At 42.3% G+C, this 19,440-nt stretch overlaps 1 protein-coding gene across 1 annotated transcript in view; it reads right to left on the reverse strand.

Moving 5' to 3' along the window:
• The window catches only part of GPC4 (glypican 4), a gene marked incomplete at its 5' end in the record, with an annotated part of 114,837 nt that overhangs the window by 8,158 nt on the left and 87,239 nt on the right, over positions 1 to 19,440 (reverse strand). Inside the window, 2 exons of the mRNA XM_082865358.1 lie at positions 505 to 670; positions 13,166 to 13,557. Coding sequence (XP_082721484.1) covers positions 505 to 670; positions 13,166 to 13,557 — 558 coding nt within the window. The remainder of the gene's footprint in view (positions 1 to 504; positions 671 to 13,165; positions 13,558 to 19,440) is intronic.

Here is a 19,440-nt window from a genome sequence, read left to right on the forward strand (position 1 = left end):
CAATATAACAGATGTAACATTTGAAAAGCCGCTTTCACAGCTCAGTGGTGGCTGTACTCCAGCATTTACATGGATACCAGCCTATGATGCGGAACTAAAACTGACCTTTAGGGGGAAGATGTCAAAAAATCACTTTCTTGTTATTAAAAGTTGGTATTCGCTGCGTCTAATGTCTGTCTAATGTCTTTGGAAATGCCACCATTAGTTCAAGGGAACATTTACCTGTAGAGTGGTGTGAACTTTCAGTACAGTACATAACGAACAGAAATTTCATCACTGACAATTAAAACATTCCTCAGGGAATTCCCTGGCGGTCCGGTGGTTAGGACTCTGCGCTTTCATTGCCAGGGCCTGGGTTCAATCCCTGGTCATGGAACTAAGAGCCCGCAAGCCACGTGGCGTGGCCAAAAATAATTTTTTTTTAATTAAAAAATAAATAAAACATTCCTTGTGGCAGAAGCTTAGCAATCAATAGCAACAGAAATACATTAATCGCCTGCTCACCTATGAAATTGTTCCACTCGAAATCAAGATCCCCTTGGTTGGCCAAACAACCTCTCATGATGTTGGAGCAGTAGTTGTAACAGGGTTTCACAGTCACGAGACCTTGGCAGTGGGAGCAGTAGATCATCTTCAACAGGGCATGGGTACACTGGGCTGTGGGATTTACCTAATTGGGAGAAGAAGAAGACAACGGTGGGGCAAAGATAGACACAGCAATTGCAAGTCTATCAAGTTGACTTTGAAGGCTTGGCCATGAACTTCCCTTAAGAATGAGTCGTGATGGGTCACATTTAGCAGGCCTGGCTTGCTTCCTGAAGAGCAAAATTAGATAAAGAAAAGGGGTATGCTGGGAAGAAGGTGGAGGTAGGGATGAACACTGAATTACCTTAAACAACAAAGTTGCATATCACACACAGACTCAACTACTCGCACTCATTTTAAACGGCTCAACGATTTCAAAGTCCTTTTACGAATAAATTTCCAGGATCGCCGTAAGACGCAGTAGTAGAGGTGGTCTTTACCTGCCCGCCATCCATGGCCAGCTGTGGCCTCTCCCATCACCGTGTTTGTCTTGCCAGACTGGAACTCAAGCACATCTTCTCTGCAGACACATTGACTACAAGACTGCCCTTTCACACGTAAGCCCCCAGTCGTTTAGAAGGGTACCTCGCGTGTACTCCCTTCTGTGCCAATAGCTGCACAGAAGACAAAATTAATGTATCCTACAGGGAAGAATGTGAATAAATTTGAACCTGGGGTTCTGTGAAGGCCGTCCAAGGCTTGGGAGCAGTATAGCATAGAGTGCTCAGGGAACACTTGATGAAGAGGTGGGACTTCAGTTAAATTCTGAAGAAGGGGTTGGATTGATTTATTTATTTTTAAAATTTTTATTGAAGTAGAGTTGGTTTACAATGTTGTGTTTAATTTCTGCTGTACAGCAAAGTGACTCATATTTATATTCTTTTTCCTATTCTTTTCCATTATGATTTATCACAGGACATTGACTATAGTTCCCTGTGCTGTACAATAGGATCCTATTGCTTATCCATCCTACATATAATAGTTTGCATCCGCTAATCAGAAGGGGTTGGATTTCAATGATCAAATGAAGGGAGAACATCGCAGTTAGGAAGAATGAAATGAACAAAAGCATACATGGTACTGAGTAGACCGTGGAATCTTAAAACGGGGTTGAGGAATTATGGGAAATAAGGTTGGCTGAGTACAGGAAGGGCTGTGTATGCGACCGGACAGTAAAGGGGATTGAAAACCAGGCAGAAATCAAGACACCATATGGCAGGACACAGGGAGCTACTGAAAGTTCATGAGCAAAGGAAGAGGCAAGGATGAAGGTGGCACCGAAGACGGATTGGGCTAGGCGTCCTCTATAGAGAAATGAGACTTGGTTTCATCTTTCTTCAATTGTTTGGCCTTTCAATTGCACTTCTATAGGGTGCAATTGTCTTGAGCATAGAAGAGCCGATCCCATCCTGTCACTCATTTCCATCAATGCTTAGAAAGGATCATGGCCAGGATCACAAGCTGGCAGCTCCCCAAGAGTTCCTGTGTTGTCATTCTCTCTGCGCCACCCTCCCCTTTCGGAGTCAATATCAGAGGATTAGTGCATTCCTCTCTATCAGTACCAACCAGCTCTGCAAACAGAGACTTCTGAAAGCAGATACCACCGCAGGGAACAGATGCTGGGATGCAGGGCAGTCCAGCAGTGCACTTCACCTGCTCTGCAGCGTAACTTTGGATACCACTTATCAACAGTAGCCTTAGGGACAGGAATGGGAGATTAGCACCATCAGAAGAAAAACTTCACACTGTTAGGCTCCTATCTGATGTACACACACACACCCTCTTATCTCAAACAGAACTCTAGCCTAAAAGGGGGAGGTACATCCAACAGGACGGTACTTGTATACACCGAAGTCAGGGTTCCCTGCGAACAATTAGGACTTTTCCACAGTTTTAACCAGTGCCAAATGTTTTCCTAGGCAGTAAATTAGTCCTTTTAACTATGTATTAACGTACAGTAAAATCTTGGCTAAACAATGCCCTGGAGGAATAGCCGATCTGGATAGCTAGGTTTCCTGGACAGCAACAAGAGCATGCCTTTAAAGTCACAGAGAGCTAGGACTTTGATACTTTCCTACCCCCTCACTGGACAGAGGAACAAACAGGCCTGGAGAGAGGAGGTGGCCAGACATTCATAGAAGTTGGAAGGGGCCCTAGAGATCACCGAGTACAGCTCTCACATTTGAGGGATGAGAAGACCAAAGCCAAAGGCAACAACTGACTTGTGGGCAGCCACCTCACTGCATATGACTCCAGCACCGCACCTTAGCAAACACTGAGACGATTTCCCACATATATCATGTGTCCCTGCCTCTGTAAACTGAATTCATGAAACTCGAGTCTTAAGCATCGGTAGTTTTCTGCTTTATCTTAAATTAGGTTCCACATTGGTGAGATTGCCAAAATGGCTGGATTCTGGAGAGGCAAAGAGTTATTATGAAAATGCCTGTGAAAACCAGGTTAGTGCATGGCGGTTTTTTATTATGATGCTTATCAGGAAACAATGACTCGTGCGAGAAAACAATGTAAAAAGTTAACATGTCAACAAGCAGTTACTGAGCACCTACTATGTGCCAGGGATTATTCTGGAATGCACTTGTGATTAGGTAGCAAGGCAAGTAGGAATTTCTAGACTATGGGACCTGTCCTAGAAAACACAAAGAAATTTCCAAATGGTGTAGACCTTTTGGAAATAAGCAAAAATTTTAAACTCCACAATTGTGCTCGAGAAACACGTTTGGCCAAAGAAGTCCTTTCCCTTTCTTTCTCTTTTTTAACTCTACGATGGGGTTCACTACATCCTTGGTTCAACTGTAAGTCAAATCATTTATGCAGTAGGCCTTACAGGAGTATCCTAAAATAGGTTGCTGGAGCCTCAAGTTTTAAAAGAGAGACCAAACCAAATGACACAGTAGAGTTTTATTAAAGGAAGATTATGAAGCTGGGTTTGGCGGAGTTTTTCCATTTCATTCTTTGGCTAAGTACGGGCTCATGTTCTGCACATGATTTGTTGTGTAACTACTAAAAATGATCACAAGGAACTCAGCAATAACATGCTATGGAAACACTAAATAATACCAGAACCGGGGAAGTTATATGAAAACTGGGATGAGAAAGGACATATGAAATACCAAAGTTAGAGAAAATCTGTCTTTCGTCTCACAACCACTGATCAGACTACCATGCAGTGTTTTTTACATGAAGGGAATTCAGAACCTGGGAGATAAACCCCTTGTGTGGGATAAAGTAGAAAGACAAAGGCTTTTAAAACAGTCATGAGAACTAAAGAAATAGGGGTCCCCTGCAATGCTCACTCCCCCAGAAGAAGTGATGAGACTACCCCCCAGGTCTTGGGTCCCCATTCTCACTGACCTGACCAAGTTCAGGATGGTGAACACAGAGTACTAAGGCCCAGCTCTCCTTTCTGACTCTGGACTACCCCAGTGGGCAAACAAAATGGCTGTCTCTCTTTTGGAATCGTCTATGGCTTCTCGGTAAAGGGCAATGTAGGTTGGTCAACAAGCCAAAGGAATACTATTGCACTGGGAAGAAAAAGCCTAATAGTATACAGTACTTCAATTTAAATTCTCCTGTGGAGTTTCTGGTAAAATCTAGCATCTCCTTGATCCAGTGATGGCTCTCGCTGTCATGTCATGATATACCAGGCCCTCAAGGGTACTCCATTACAAGCTCTCAACGGTCTCTCCACCATGCCAGGGGCAAACCTTTCACCCGAAAGCAGATATAATAGTAGACGAAGTCATACTGTGTTCTGGGGATTTAATAATTTTGAATATAAATTCAACTTCACTCACATTCTACTCCCTTGTAACACTCAAAATCAATCACTTCTCTCAAGTCCCCAAATAACTTAGTTACTGAAATAATTTATACCAGAAGACCCAAGACTCAGGGGTAGATCATGCCACATGGGGATTAACAAAATGGGCAACCATGTTCTAAGACCTTGCTTTAATCCTCACTTACGTACTGATTCTCTATGGCATGCCGTGCCACTTAAAATGATCAATCTGATTATTCCTTTGGGTCACAGGTCTTGACTAATGTTTGATATGTTTTCCTTTCATTTAGAAGGGTCTGTTGAGCCCAGACGTGACTTCCAGAATCCTTGGGGTTGGGGGAGGAGTCGGGTAGGGGTTAATTATGGTTGCTTTTATAAAAGGCAGATTTTTCGGACCTCACTTAGCAATTCAAAAGTTATTTCTCAAAATGATATTTAGAAAAAACAGGAAAAGGAAAACTGTACACACTTCCCTTCCTCCTTTGAACCACTGACATAAAGAATGGGTTAATGGTCTCAGACAGAAAATGCTTATTCAGTTTCTATGGTTTCATGATCATGAAGGTCATGATGTTAATACTGAAGAGAAAAATATTCTGTTCGATGTCAGAATTAATTTTCTACTGACAGCTTTTATTGGACTTTATTGCTTTATATGATATAGAGTACTTACTATGTGCCAGGCTCCGTTCTAAGTGCTTTATATGTATTAAATCATTTAAGCTTCAAAATAATCATAGGAGATGAGTATTATTATTTTGTTTCACAGATGAGGAAACAGAGGCCTAAAGAGATTAAGGGACAAACACAACATCTTCCAGTAGATGGCCAAGATTTGAAATGGGGCAGTTTTGTCCTAGAGCAGGTACACTCAATTTCCTTGATGTATATCTTTTGAGTGCCGGACTATCGGAACCTTAAGGGCAGCACATGGGGCTGGTCCTCCTGCATAGCTCGCAGATCTAACATAGGGTATCCACACACAGTGAATACCTCAGCTCTGGGGTTGGATATTTTCTAGTGAGAATTTGCAGGATTCAAATTTATTGACCAAATGAATCAGTTTTTATGTTGATGGGCAAGTTAGGATGCAACTGTTCTACATGGAACGATATCTGACTGGACAACTATGGATGAGATGACAGATTTTTAAATAATTTGTAATAATAATTTAATAATTTCTAATAATTTTTAATAATGACTTAGGCACTCAATGCACTCAGTAGCCACAACTACTGAGCCTGTGTGCCACAAGTACTGAAACCCGTGCTACAGGGATGAGAAAAAAAAATTTTCACCAGAGGTAGACACAACTCAAAAGCTCAAGTAAACACTGCTGGACACGAAGAGAAAAGAGGTTACTGGAACAAAACAGGAAACTATATATTTTGCCAAAGTTTTAACAGTTTGAAAAACTTGCAGCTAAATGTAACAGAGATGATCAATTTCTACTAGAACGTGGCATATTATTTATATAAGGAAAAGGTTTTGACATTAATTACAGAAGAATGAGATGGCTTGATTTGTTTACTTTGGGGGACCAGTATGATAGAAAGGGAACATCGTCTGGACTCGATATTCCTTTATTAACTCAAATCAAAATCAATCTGAGTTATTGAGCATAATGACAATACATTAATAGTCAACTTCCAAGCCTTATGAAATCCTTCAAGACTGACTAAGGTGTTTCTAACTGGTAAGGTAACAAAGAATTTAGATCTTAGGAGCTAGTCTATGTTTCATGGTAAAAGTCAGTGGAGGGGGAGGGGTCCTCATTTCCTTTTTAACTTATTAAGACTCTTCTAAAAAGACTCATTCCTGCGTTCCTCAGGGTATACATTTAACGTGACATCTGCACTCCATTTCTGCTATAAAATGCCTTTGCAGAAAAGTCCTTTTCTCTGCAAAGACTCTCTTAATATAGATTGGGACTTTCTACCAAATAACCTGCATTTTCCAAACACCACATTAAAAACTACTGCAAGCCGCCTGAAAAAAGAGAAATCCTGGAACAGAACTCTTCACACAGCCTGGATCTCATTTCAGTAATTCAGAATGAGCCTTCAGCCACATTACACAGTGATGGCAGTCAACATGCGGCACTCAAGTTAGAAACACATTTCCTTCTAGTTTCTCCCAGTTCCTAATATACATTCACTACAACATTTTTCCCCTGCACTGCCAATAGTACCAAACAAATAGAAAGGGTCTAGATTTTTATCTGTTCTTGGTAACATAAGCACCCAACAAAAATAACAGGAAATCGTTCCCCAAATTATGGTCAAAGAAAGAGATAGGGGGACTATCAAAGAAAGAGATAGGGGACTTCCCTGGTGGTGCAGTGGTTAAGAATCCACCTGCCAATGCAGGGGACACAGGTTCGATCCCTGGTCTGGGAAGATCCCACATGCCTCAGAGCAACTAAGCCCGTGCACCACAACTACTGAGGCTGTGCTCTAGAGCCTGTGAGCCACAGCTACTGAGCCTGTGTGCCACAACTACTGAAACCCATGCGCCTAGAGCCCGTGCTCTTCAACAAGAGAGGCCACCGCTCGCCGCAACCGGAGAAAGCCTGCGCACAGCAATGAAGACGCAACACAGCCAGAAATAAAGAAAATTTTAAAAAGAAAAAAAAAAAAAGAAAAAGATAGGGAACCCAAACATGCTGTGAGATGTGAAGGGTTTATTCAACAACTTCCCAACTCGGCTTGATTTCAATACACAAACGTGCTAAGAAAGAAGGTGGAGATTCTCCTATGTCCCTGATAATAGGATTTTAAACACATAACAAAAGATATAAAATAAGCTAGGATTCATTCAGGAATATTTGGAGCCGCACTGTAGCTGAAACTGCATAAATGCTTGAAAATAAGTCTTGTGTTTTAAATTAGACTCAGTTATGATAAGTTGACGCATCATTGTATCCGCCCCCTTGTAGAGGGCTCTATTATTGTTTTGAGAGTATTCAGTCCTTGACATTTCCCACACCCCTACCTTCCCCATGTCTCCACCCCTGTATGTATTATAGTGTATAGAATATATATATATATATATATATATATCCCACCTTCCTCTTTGCAATTCTAGTCTTTAAGGTTGTGTGTGAAAAAGAATATTAAATGTTGAATACATATCTACACTTAAAAGCTTTCTGTATTGCTCATTTTTAAAAATAGACATAATGATTTGGGGAAATGGTAAGCTAATTTGTGTAGTACTCTTGTAGGTGTCGGGGCATTGCGAATAGACAACAATGAAGGGGGATCAATGGAAATCGTTTTCAAGGCAGGACAGTCATTTAGACATCACAAGGCTAAGGCACCGATTTCTAATTACAGTCCCCGGAGTTTGGGGTTGGGGTATAGACACAGCCCCATTATGTCAGTGTTAATTGAAACCATGAGAATGCAACTCTCTTTGGCATAGGAGCTATTAATTTTCACGGTGCATGTAACCACTTGTGCATTTTTGAAAGACCACAACAGACTTCACCCTTCCAGGCAAAACTGCTGCTGCTAGCAGGTAAATACGAAATGTATCATGAACCATGACAAGTAAAGATGGAATAAGTAATACAAAGATGTGTAGCACCAGGGTATTCGTGAACCATCTGTTCCTAATTAAAGGGACTTTTCTGAAGTTTGAATTGCAAAGCTCAATGGAGTAAGCTGAAATCACTGGATGTCTGCGCCCAGAAAAACTGAAGCAAGGCAAGCATACTTCAAGTAAGAGGCGAGTTTCTCCTGAAGTCAGTTAAGCTTGCTGGTGCCAATAGCCTTTAAAAGGTTTAGTGATAATCAAATCATTGCTCAGCAAATAACAGCAACCCTTTTGTTGCAAAAGTAAACTGGAGAAGCAGGGCATATGCTCATGAAAAGAAAGTGTGAACATCTCTGAGTTAAGTATGCATAACTAGTCCCAAGACCACAATGGTTTTCATAGTTGACTTTAAAGCCTTCTTTGTAGATGAAGTGGGTGAGGTTCTCCACCCTGAAGGGTCTTTTTCAGGCCCAAGGTAATTAATTCTACTGGACACCAAAAGAAGGAATGTATTTCTTGGGTTGCTCCAGTTCTACCCGTCAACTACATTTGGACAACAGTTCCTACATGAAAAAACATTGCTTGGGTCCCCACACTGTTAGAGCTTACTAATTTTTCTCAATCAAATGTAGATTATGTTCAACATGTTCAATTTGAAATATGCTTTTCATAGCCAGATCGTTTACTGTCTTCCCCATACCACTATACCTTAAATTAAAATCTCTGTTGAGCTGGTACTCATACTCCAAAAACGAATGTAATGAATATTTTTTCAAATGTGCAAGTATTCCTTTCCAGCCTTCTAAAAAGAAACATTACACTGATGATAGATTTTTACATAATTTGTGCTTTGGCATCTTTAGAAACTGATTTGATGCTTGAGTGTCTTATTATTATGTAATTTAGATATAACTCAACCTAGTGGAAGGGTTTGATTTCAAGTCAGTCCTTAAGTCAAGAAGATGCTCAGTGGTAAAGCAAAACATTATTTTTTAAAGTTATCAATTACAAACACAACATCTAAAATAGTCATATTTCTCCAAAAAAGATATACAGATGGCCAGTAGGCACATGAAAAGATGCTCAACATCACTAATTATTAGAGAAATGCAAATCAAAACTACAATGAGGCATCACCTCACACAAGTCAGAATGGCCATCATTAGAAAGTCTACAAATAAAAAATGCTGGAGGGGGTGTGGAGAAAAGGGAACCCTCCTACACTGTTGGTGGGAATGTAAATTAGTGCAGCCACTATGGAAAACAGTATGGAGGTTTGTCAAAAAAAAAAAAAACAAACAACCTAAAAATAGTTACCATATGATCCAAAAATCCCACTCCTGGGCATATATCCAGAAAAACATTCTAATTCAAAAAGATACAGACACCCCAATGTTCATAGCAGCACTATTTACAATAGCCGGGACATGGAAGCAACCTAAATGTCCATAAACAGACAAATGGCTTAAGAACATGTGGTATGTATATACAATGGAACACTACTCAGCCATAAAAAGAGAATGAAATAATGCCATTTAGAGCAACATGGATGGACCTAGAGATTATCATATTAAGTCAAGTATGTCAGACAGAGAAAGACAAATACCATATGATAGCACTTTTATATGTAATCTAAAAGATGACACAAATGAACTTATTTACAAAGCAGAAACAGACTCACAGACATAGAAAACAAAATTATGGTTACCAAAGGGGAACGGGGTGGGGGAGGGATAAATTAGGGGTTTGGGATTAAAAGATACACACTACTATATGTAATATAGATAAATAACAAGGTCCTACTGTAGAGCACAGGGAACTATATTCAAATCCTGTGATAAACCATAATGGAAAAGCATATGAAAAAGTGTGTGTGTGGGTGTGTGTAACGAGAAACTAACACAACATTGTAAATCAGCTATAATAAAAAAAATTTAAGTCATAACAGTATTTTCCACTAAACAATTGGCAAGTAATGTTTTACTGAAAGTAAATTGAGCCCTATAGCTTGTATTCATTGTATTCTCATATAACGATGCAAACAACTCTTAGGCAGACATGAGAATACAATGAATATAGAATAGGGATCAATTCTCCAAAAATTTAGGGTCATATTTGGAAATTAACTTTCTCAAACAACTTGACAAAACTAAGGTACACAGAAATTTCTTTCTTGCTTTAAAAAAATTCATACCAGGGCTTCCCTGGTGACGCAGTGGTTGAGAGTCCGCCTGCCGATGCAGGGGACACGGGTTCGTGCCCCGGTCTGGGAAGATCCCACATGCCGTGGAGCGGCTGGGCCCGTGAGCCATGGCCGCTGAGCCTGCGCGTCCGGAGCCTGTGCTCCGCAACGGGAGAGGCCACAACAGTGAGAGGCCCGCGTATCGCAAAAAAAAAAAAAAAAAAAAAAAAAAAAAAAAAAAAAAAAATTCATACCAAAAGCAACATTGGAAATTGTGATTATTTCCTTATGGGTCACATACTCTTTATTGCACAGGTAAGTAAGGGTGAACAGTCAATCTTATTGATTTCCCACCAATCTTATTGGTGGTGAACCAATCTTATTGGTTCTCAGTTAATTCTGGGAACCATGTCAAGAAGAATGCGATACTGGGAAGCCTCGAGTGTTTACTTACCCTGGGAGGTGGCATAACGTGGACTAGACTTCTAGCCCTCAATCTTTTAACCTGTTTCCTTGGTTCGACCACCACCTTCCCCCTCAAGTTAGGGGTTCTGGAATCTCAGTTCTCTAAAGGGGCCCCAACGGGGCTAAGGGAGGCTAACACCGTGGCAGGCTTGTGTCAGCCTGGTCCTTTTTCCCAGGAATCAACTCAGAGGGGGGATGGTTAATGTAAAGAAACCACTTTCAGACACTTGCAAAGGGTGTTCTAGTCCTTGCTTTTCTCTTTGGCACACACACGCACACGCACATAGACGTTCAAAACCACACGGCACGCATGGACTCCCCTGGTGGCGCAGCGGTTAAGAATCCGCCTGCCAATGCAGGGGACGTGGGTTTTGATCCCTGGTCCGGGAAGATCCCACATGCCACGGAGCAACGAAGCCCGTGCACCACAACTACTGAGCCTGCACTCTACAGCCTGCGAGCCACAACTGCTGAACCAGTGAGCCGCAACTACTGAAGCCTGTGCACCTAGAGCATGTGCTCCGCAACAAAGAAGCCACCGCAATGAGAAGCCCGTGCACTGCAACGAACAGTAGCCCCCGCTCGCCGCAACTAGAGAAAGCCCGCGCGCATTAGCGAAGTCCCAATGCAGCTCCCCCGCCCCCGCCACCAAAAAAAAGAAAAAGAAAACCACAGCAGCACCTTTCTGCCTATTCAGCTTAGGATAAATGCGAGGAATTGCTGAAGGAGGGCAGATGTGTTAGGGGAACTACAATGTAATTAACTTTGATCTGGATTAACTGTGCATTGTTTACGGACTCTGACACGAGCATCTCCAAGATTAATAACGGTTGCAGAGGCGGGGGCGGCTGTTCAGGATTCCGACTATTCCTTTAATTACACCCATCACCTCCCTACTTGTTCCCACCCACCCCTCACATGCCCCAACAATTTTTTTTTTATTTTTTTGCAATTTATGATGAAAATATCAGGAGGAAAAGGAGTGAACAAAAACGTACTGTAATGAATTGTTTCCTGATGGCTTATGGCTGGGAAATGGGAACACACACACACACAACTGTAATAATGGAATGCAACCAACAAACTAATACTAACATCTCCCAGTGCTAACATGAGACAGCCAATAAGCACCTAATTTTTAAAATACACAATTCTTTATCTTCACTCTGGTAAATGTAAGATTCCTCGCTAGGGGGACCATGAATCCTGGTCTGCCCATGTTATCTGGGCATAATTCTTTTTAAGCACCTCCTGGTTTGGACAATAAATTATATGGCTACCCTAAATCTGAATGAACTCTCTAAGAAGCCACTGGATTTATATTTTCCTGTTAGTATCACTGTCTAGTTTGTATTTTGACCAGTCCTCCAGTCCTCAAAACCCCCAAATGGGCTAAAATTTGGCTTTTCCTTTGAGGGCCTAAAGGTAACAGCACTAAGATCAGTCCTGCAAAGATAACTTTGCTCCAGAATATTCTATTTCTTCACTGGCATTGAGTCACAGAGGGGAGAGGTGGAAAGGCCTTCAAAAGGTTTTCAAATTTTATCTTTTTTGGGGGGTGGGGGGAGTGAAGGGGCCATAGAATCTTTTCCCCCTTGGAATCATGTTCAAAACCCTACTACATACAACTGAGGAAAGCAAAGCTTCCCTGGTGCAGCCAGGAGAGAAAGGCACAGATGCAGAGTCTCGTCCACTAGAAGAACCCTGTGTCTCCCTTATCTCTCCTCAAGGAGGCCCCTGAGGTACCTCCTTAGCTGGCTCCAAAGAACAGTCTGAAAAATACTGGTCTGGTCCAATTCCTCTAATTTACAAATGAGGAAAATGTGGCTCATTTCATTTGCTTTTTCCTGCTAGTACAATTCCATTCTCTTTTCTGGTAATTCTATAAACAAAGCCATTAAGTCAAGAGCAGGTGGTCCACATTAATTGTCATAGAAAGGTCTGTCTTCTACAGGGCTCTGAGTATACCTTATAACAAGGAAACGTATAGTAATGGATGTGAAATTCTTTTCTAGACTGTAACTAGCAGGCTCCAACAGAGTCACTCAAAACAACCAAATGTGGAGTCTATCTGTATATGTTTCTTTCTCTGAAGGAGAAGCAGAATAAGAGCTGAAAAGAATATGGAGGTATTAAATCCATTTTGTGAAAGTTTTTTTGTTTTTCTTGGCTTCACAGCATGTGGGATCTTAGTTCCAGGACCAGGAATCAAACCCTTACCCCCTGCAGTGGAATCATGGGGTCTTAACCACTGGATGGCCAGGGTAGTCCCTAAATCCATTTTTAAAATTAAGGTTCCAAAGTGAACACATATCCTGCTTCTAAGAATAGTTACCAAAGAAACCACAGGAAAGAATGATGTTGATACGTGAAGATGTTCATCGCTGTATTGTTTATAGCCACATGATGCACATGTATCAGGACGAAGTGTAGGAGAGAAGAGGGGAGAGAAAGATGAGAAAAGAACAGAAGAAAAAGACGATTGCTATTGAGACGATGGAATTCTACTGACTTATTTTTCCACATCTCCCAAACTTTCTTTTAATGTGAAACAAAAGAAAACAATGACACAGAATGCAAACAGCGCTTACCACCGAGACTTTGCTCACTACATCTCTTGCAACTGCTAAGCCCTGAGCAAAAGTGCGGGCTGCTACAAATGCACGAGTGACCTGGAGCTTCAGTTTCCGAGGGACATCTCCAAAGGGCTTCAGCTGCTCCGTGTACTTGCTCACGCACTCCAGATAGTCGTCTGTGAAGTGGTACTGGGAGTTCACTAGGCGGAACATCCGCTCCAGGAGGCGGGCCCAGAAGTCATTCAGCATTTCTTCCAGGTTCACATTTCCTGCCACATAGTAGCGCTTCAACTCTTCGAAGAGATCTTTAAATAGCTCGGAATTTTGCATGTACAAGTGACCGTATGTCTTCACAAACATGTCATTCAGGGATTTCTCCGCATTTTCAAGTAGTTCTTTGAAGAATTCTAAAAACAAAACCAGAAAAGAAAGGAAAAAAGAAAGAGTTCTCAGTAATTCAATAACAGAGTGCTTGCTTTTCAGGTAAATCTGAAAACTGGAAAAAAAATCCTGAAATTAAATTGGAAAACACGCTTGTATATAATAAGGTGGATTTCTTTGGGGGGATTTGGCATCTCTGATCGTTTGTCAATGAAAGGAAACCTGTGTCACAAAGTCACGTGTGTCCATGTCTAAGAGGGGAAAAAATGAAACTTTAAACGGACAACTTCTCAGGACTCCCTCCCTCCCTCCTTTTTCTTATTTAGTCACAAGGTAAATAAAGAACTGGATAAAAATGGATACATAAAGTCTAAAACATGAGGTTTCCTAGAACTTTTTACTATAAGAATCTAAACCAGGGCTTCCCTAGTGGCGCAGTGGTTGAGAGTCCGCCTGCCGATGCAGGGGACACGGGTTCGTGCCCCGGTCCGGGAAGATCCCACATGCCGCGGAGCGGCTGGGCCCGTGAGCCATGGCCGCTGAGCCTGCGCGTCTCGAGCCTGTGCTCCACAGCGGGAGAGGCCGCAACGGTGAGAGGCCCGCATACCGCAAAAAAAAAAGAATCTAAACCAAAGTGGATAATGCCTCCTCATTGTAACCTGACACCAGGACAGGTGTTTTCAAGACATGCTGTTTACTTAGACATGATTATTTTTTCCTTTTCTCCTCCTCACATCTATATGACATATAAGAAAACTGCCTGGGAAATGCTTGAGGCCAAGAAACAGAATGAAACAGCACACATAAGCAGGAAAAGAGCTTCTCAGGTGTTCCCTGTGACACTAGTATAAACTGGGATATCCAAGGTGACCTCGGGCTGCTAAAGGATTCATACAGTAAAACCATGAGATTAAGATAACATGGAAAAATAACTGGGGAAAAAAAGAATACCTGTGTTTTTTGGGTTTTTTTCAGATTTACTTTTTGGGCACCGCATACCCACACAGCCTAAATGTTAAAGACTTTAATCTCTTAAATACAAATGTCAAATTAATTTCTCCTGAAGCTTTTCTCAGGGAGTTCCCTGAAGAGAGGAGCTAACAGTCTATCTGCAACATTAATCATTCTTAAAGACTCTATGTCTGGGGGAGTTCCGGGAAGATGGCGGAAGAGTAAGACGCGGAGATCACCTTCCTCTCCACAGATACACCAGAAATACATCTACGCGTGGAACAACTCCTACGGAGCACCTACTGAACGCTGGCAGAAGACCTCAGACCTCCCAAAAGGCAAGGAACCCCCCACGTACCTGGTTAGGGCAAAAGAAAAAGCTAAACAGAGACAAAAGAATAGGGACGGGTCCTGCACCAGCGGGAGAGAGCTGTGAAGGAGGAAAAGTGTCCACACACTAGGAGCCCCTTCGCGGGTGGAGACTTCGGGAGGCGGAGTGGGGGAGCTTGGGAGCCGCGGAGGAGAGCACAGCAACAGGGGTGCGGAGGGCAAAGCGGAGAGATTCCAGCGCAGAGGATCGGGCCGACCGGCACTCACCAGCCGAGAGGCTTGTCTGCTCGCCCGCCGGGGCGGGCGGGACTGGGAGCTGAGGCTCCGGCTTTTGTCGGAGCGCCGGGAGAGGACTGAGGTTGGCGGCGTGAACACAGCCTGCAGGGCGTTGGTGCGCCGCGGCTGGCCGGGAGAGAGTCTGGGGAGGGGTCTGGACCTGCCGAAGAGGCAAGAGACTTTTACGTCCCTCTTTGTTTCCTGGTGCACGAGGAGGGGGGATTGGGAACGCTGCTTGGGAGAGCTCCGGAGACGGGCGCGAGCCGCGGCTAAGAGTGCGGAGCCCAGAGACGGACATGGGACGCTAAGGCCGCTGCTGCCGCCGCCAGGAGGCCTGTGTGCGAGCGCAGGTCACTAGCCACACGCCCTTCCGGGGAGCCTGTGCAGCCCGCCGCTGCCGGGGTCCCGGGATCCGGGGACGGCTCCCCCGGGAGAGCGCACGGCGCGCCTCACGCTGCAGCGTCACGCCGGCCTCTGCCGCTGCAGGCCCGCCCTGCACTCTGTGACCCTCCCTACCCCCCGGCCTGGGTGAGCCAGAGCCTCCGAATCAGCGGCTCCTTTAACCCCGTCCTGTCTGAGCAAAGAACAGACGCCCTCCGGCGACCTACACGCACAGGCGGGGCCAAATCCAAAGCTGAGCCCCTGGGAGCTGTGAGAACAAAGAAGAGAAAGGGAAATCTCTTCCAGCAGCCTCAGAAGCAGCGGATTAAAGCTCCACAATCAACTTGATATACCCTGCATCTGTGGAATACCTGAATAGACAACGAATCATCCCAAATTAAGGAGCCCTGTGGATGAAAGGCTCTTGGTGCTGCAGCCAGGACTCAGTGCTGTGCCTCTGAGGTGGGAGAGCCAACTTCAGGACACTGGTCCACAAGAGGCCTCCCAGCTGCACATAATATCAAACAGCAAAAATCTCCGAGAGATCTCCATCTCAACGCCAGCACCCAGCTTCACTCAACGACCAGCAAGCTACAGTGCTGGACATGCTATGCCAAACAACTAGCAAGACAGGAACACAACCCCACCCATTAGCAGAGAGGCTGCCCAAAATCATAATAAGTCTACAGACACCCCAAAACACACCACCAGACGTGGACCTGCCCACCAGAAAGACAAGATCCAGCCTCATACACCAGAACACAGGCACTAGTACCCTCCACCAGGAAGCCTACACAACCCACTGAACCAACCTTAGCCACTGGGGACAGACTCAAAAAACAACAGGAACTACGAACCTTCAGCCTGCAAAAAAAAAAAAAGGAGACCCCAAACACAGTAAGATAAGCAAAATGAAAAGACAGAAAAACATACAGCAGATGAAGGAGCAAGATAAAAACCCACCAGACCTAACAAATGAAGAGGAAATAGGCAGTCTACCTGAAAAAGAATTCAGAATAATGATAGTAAGGTTGATCCGAAATCTTGGAGATAGAATGGACAATAGAATGGACAAATTGCAAGAATCAGTTAACAAGGACCTAGAAGAACTAAAGATGAAACAAGCAACGATGAACAACACAATAAATGAAATTAAAAGTACTCTAGATGGGATCAATAGCAGAATAACTGAGGCAGAAGAACGGATAAGTGACCTGGAAGATAAAATAGTGGAAATAACTACTGCAGAGCAGAATAAAGAAAAAAGAATCAAAAGAACTGAGGACAGTCTCAGAGACCTCTGGGACAACATTAAACGCACCAACATTCGAATTATAGGGGTTCCAGAAGAAGAAGAGAAAAAGAAAGGGACTGAGAAAATATTTGAAGAGATTATAGTTGAAAACTTCCCTAATATGGGAAAGGAAATAGTTAATCAAGTCCAGGAAGCACAGAGAGTCCCATACAGGATAAATCCAAGGAGAAATACGCCAAGACACATATTAATCAAACTGTCAAAAATTAAATACAAAGAAAACATATTAAAAGCAGCAAGGGAAAAACAACAAATAACACACAAGGGAATCCCCATAAGGTTAACAGCTGATCTTTCAGCAGAAACTCTGCAAGCCAGAAGGGAGTGGCAGGACATATTGAAAGTGTTGAAGGAGAAAAACCTGCAACCAAGATTACTCTACCCAGCAAGGATCTCATTCAGATTTGATGGAGAAATTAAAACCTTTACAGACAAGCAAAAGCTGAGAGAGTTCAGCACCACCAAACCACCTCTACAACAACTGCTAAAGGAACTTCTCTAGGCAAGAAACACAAAAGAAGGAAAGGACCTACAATAACAAACCCAAAACAATGAAGAAAATGGGAATAGGAACACACATATCGATAATTACCTTAAATGTAAATGGACTAAATGCTCCCACCAAAAGACACAGATTGGCTGAATGGATACAAAAACAAGACCCATATATTTGCTGTCTACAAGAGACCCACTTCAGACCTAGAGACACATACAGACTGAAAGTAAGGGGATGGAAAAAGGTATTTCATGCAAGTGGAAACCAAAAGAAAGCTGGAGTAGCAATTCTCATATCAGACAAAATAGACTTTAAAACAAAGACTATTAGAAGAGACAAAGAAGGACACTACATAATGATCAAGGGATCGATCCAAGAGGAAGATATAACAATTGTAAATATTTATGCACCCAACATAGGTGCACCTCAATACATAAGGCAAATACTGACAACCATAAAAGGGGAAATCGACAGTAACACATTCATAGTAGGGGACTTTAACACCCCACTTTCACCCATGGACAGATCATCCAAAATGAAAATAAATAAGGAAACACAAGCTTTAAATGATACATTAAACGAGATGGAGTTAATTGATATTTATAGGACATTCCATCCAAAAACAACAGAATACACATTTTTCTCAAGTGCTCATGGAACATTCTCCAGGATAGATCATATCTTGGGTCACAAATCAAGCCTTGGTAAATTTAAGAAAATTGAAATTGTATCAAGTATCTTTTCTGACCACAATGCCATGAGACTAGATATCAATTACAGGAAAAGATCTGTAAAAAATACAAACACATGGAGGCTAAACAATACACTACTTAATAATGAAGATATCACTGAAGAAATCAAAGAGGAAATCAAAAAATACCTAGAAACAAATGACAATGGAGACACAACGACCCAAAACCTGTGGGATGCAGCAAAAGCAGTTCTAAGGGGGAAGTTTATAGCAATACAAGCCCACCTTAAGAAGCAGGAAGCATCTCGAATAACAACCTAACCTTGCACCTCAAGCAATTAGAGAAAGAAGAACAAAAAAACCCCAAAGCTAGCAGAAGGAAAGAAATCATAAAAATCAGATCAGAAATAAATGAAAAAGAAATGAAGGAAACAATAGCAAAGATCAATAAAACTAAAAGCTGGTTCTTTGAGAAGATAAACAAAATAGATAAACCACTAGCCAGACTCATCAAGAAAAAAAGGGAGAAGACCCAAATCAATAGAATTAGAAATGAAAAAGGAGAGGTAACAACTGACACTGCAGAAATAAAAGAGATCATGAGAGATTACTACAAGCAACTCTATGCCAATAAAATGGACAATCTGGAAGAAATGGACAAATTCTTAGAAAGGCACAACCTGCCAAGACTGAATCAGGAAGAAATAGAAAATATGAACAGACCAATCACAAGCACTGAAATTGAAACTGTGATTAAAAATCTTCCAACAAAGAAAAGCCCAGGACCAGATGGCTTCACAGGCGAATTCTATCAAACATTTAGAGAAGAGCTAACACCTATCCTTCTCAAACTCTTCCAAAATATAGCAGAGGGAGGAACACTCCCAAACTCCTTCTACGAGGCCACCATCACCTTGATACCAAAACCAGACAAGGATGTCACAAAGAAAGAAAACTACAGGCCAATATCACTGATGAACATAGATGCAAAAATCCTCAACAGAATACTAGCAAACAGAATCCAAAAGCACATTAAAAGGATCACACACCATGATCAAGTGGGGTTTATTCCAGGAATGCAAGGATTCTTCAATATATTCAAATCAATCAACGTGATACACCATATTAACAAACTGAAGGAGAAAAACCAGATGATCATCTCAATAGATGCAGAGAAAGCTTTCGACAAAATTCAACACCCATTTATGATAAAAACCCTGCAGAAAGTAGGCATAGAGGGAACTTTCCTCAACATAATAAAGGCCATATATGACAAGCCCACAGCAAACATCATCCTCAATGGTGAAAAACTGAAAGCATTTCCACTAAGATCAGGAACAAGACAAGGTTGCCCACTCTCACCACTCTTATTCAACATAGTTTTGGAAGTTTTAGCCACAGCAATCAGAGAAGAAAATGAAATAAAAGGAATCCAAATCGGAAAAGAAGAAGTAAAGCTGTCACTGTTT

This window comes from Leucopleurus acutus, assembly GCF_964270905.1.
Source record: "Leucopleurus acutus genome assembly, chromosome: X".
NCBI classification, from domain to species: domain Eukaryota; kingdom Metazoa; phylum Chordata; class Mammalia; order Artiodactyla; family Delphinidae; genus Leucopleurus; species Leucopleurus acutus.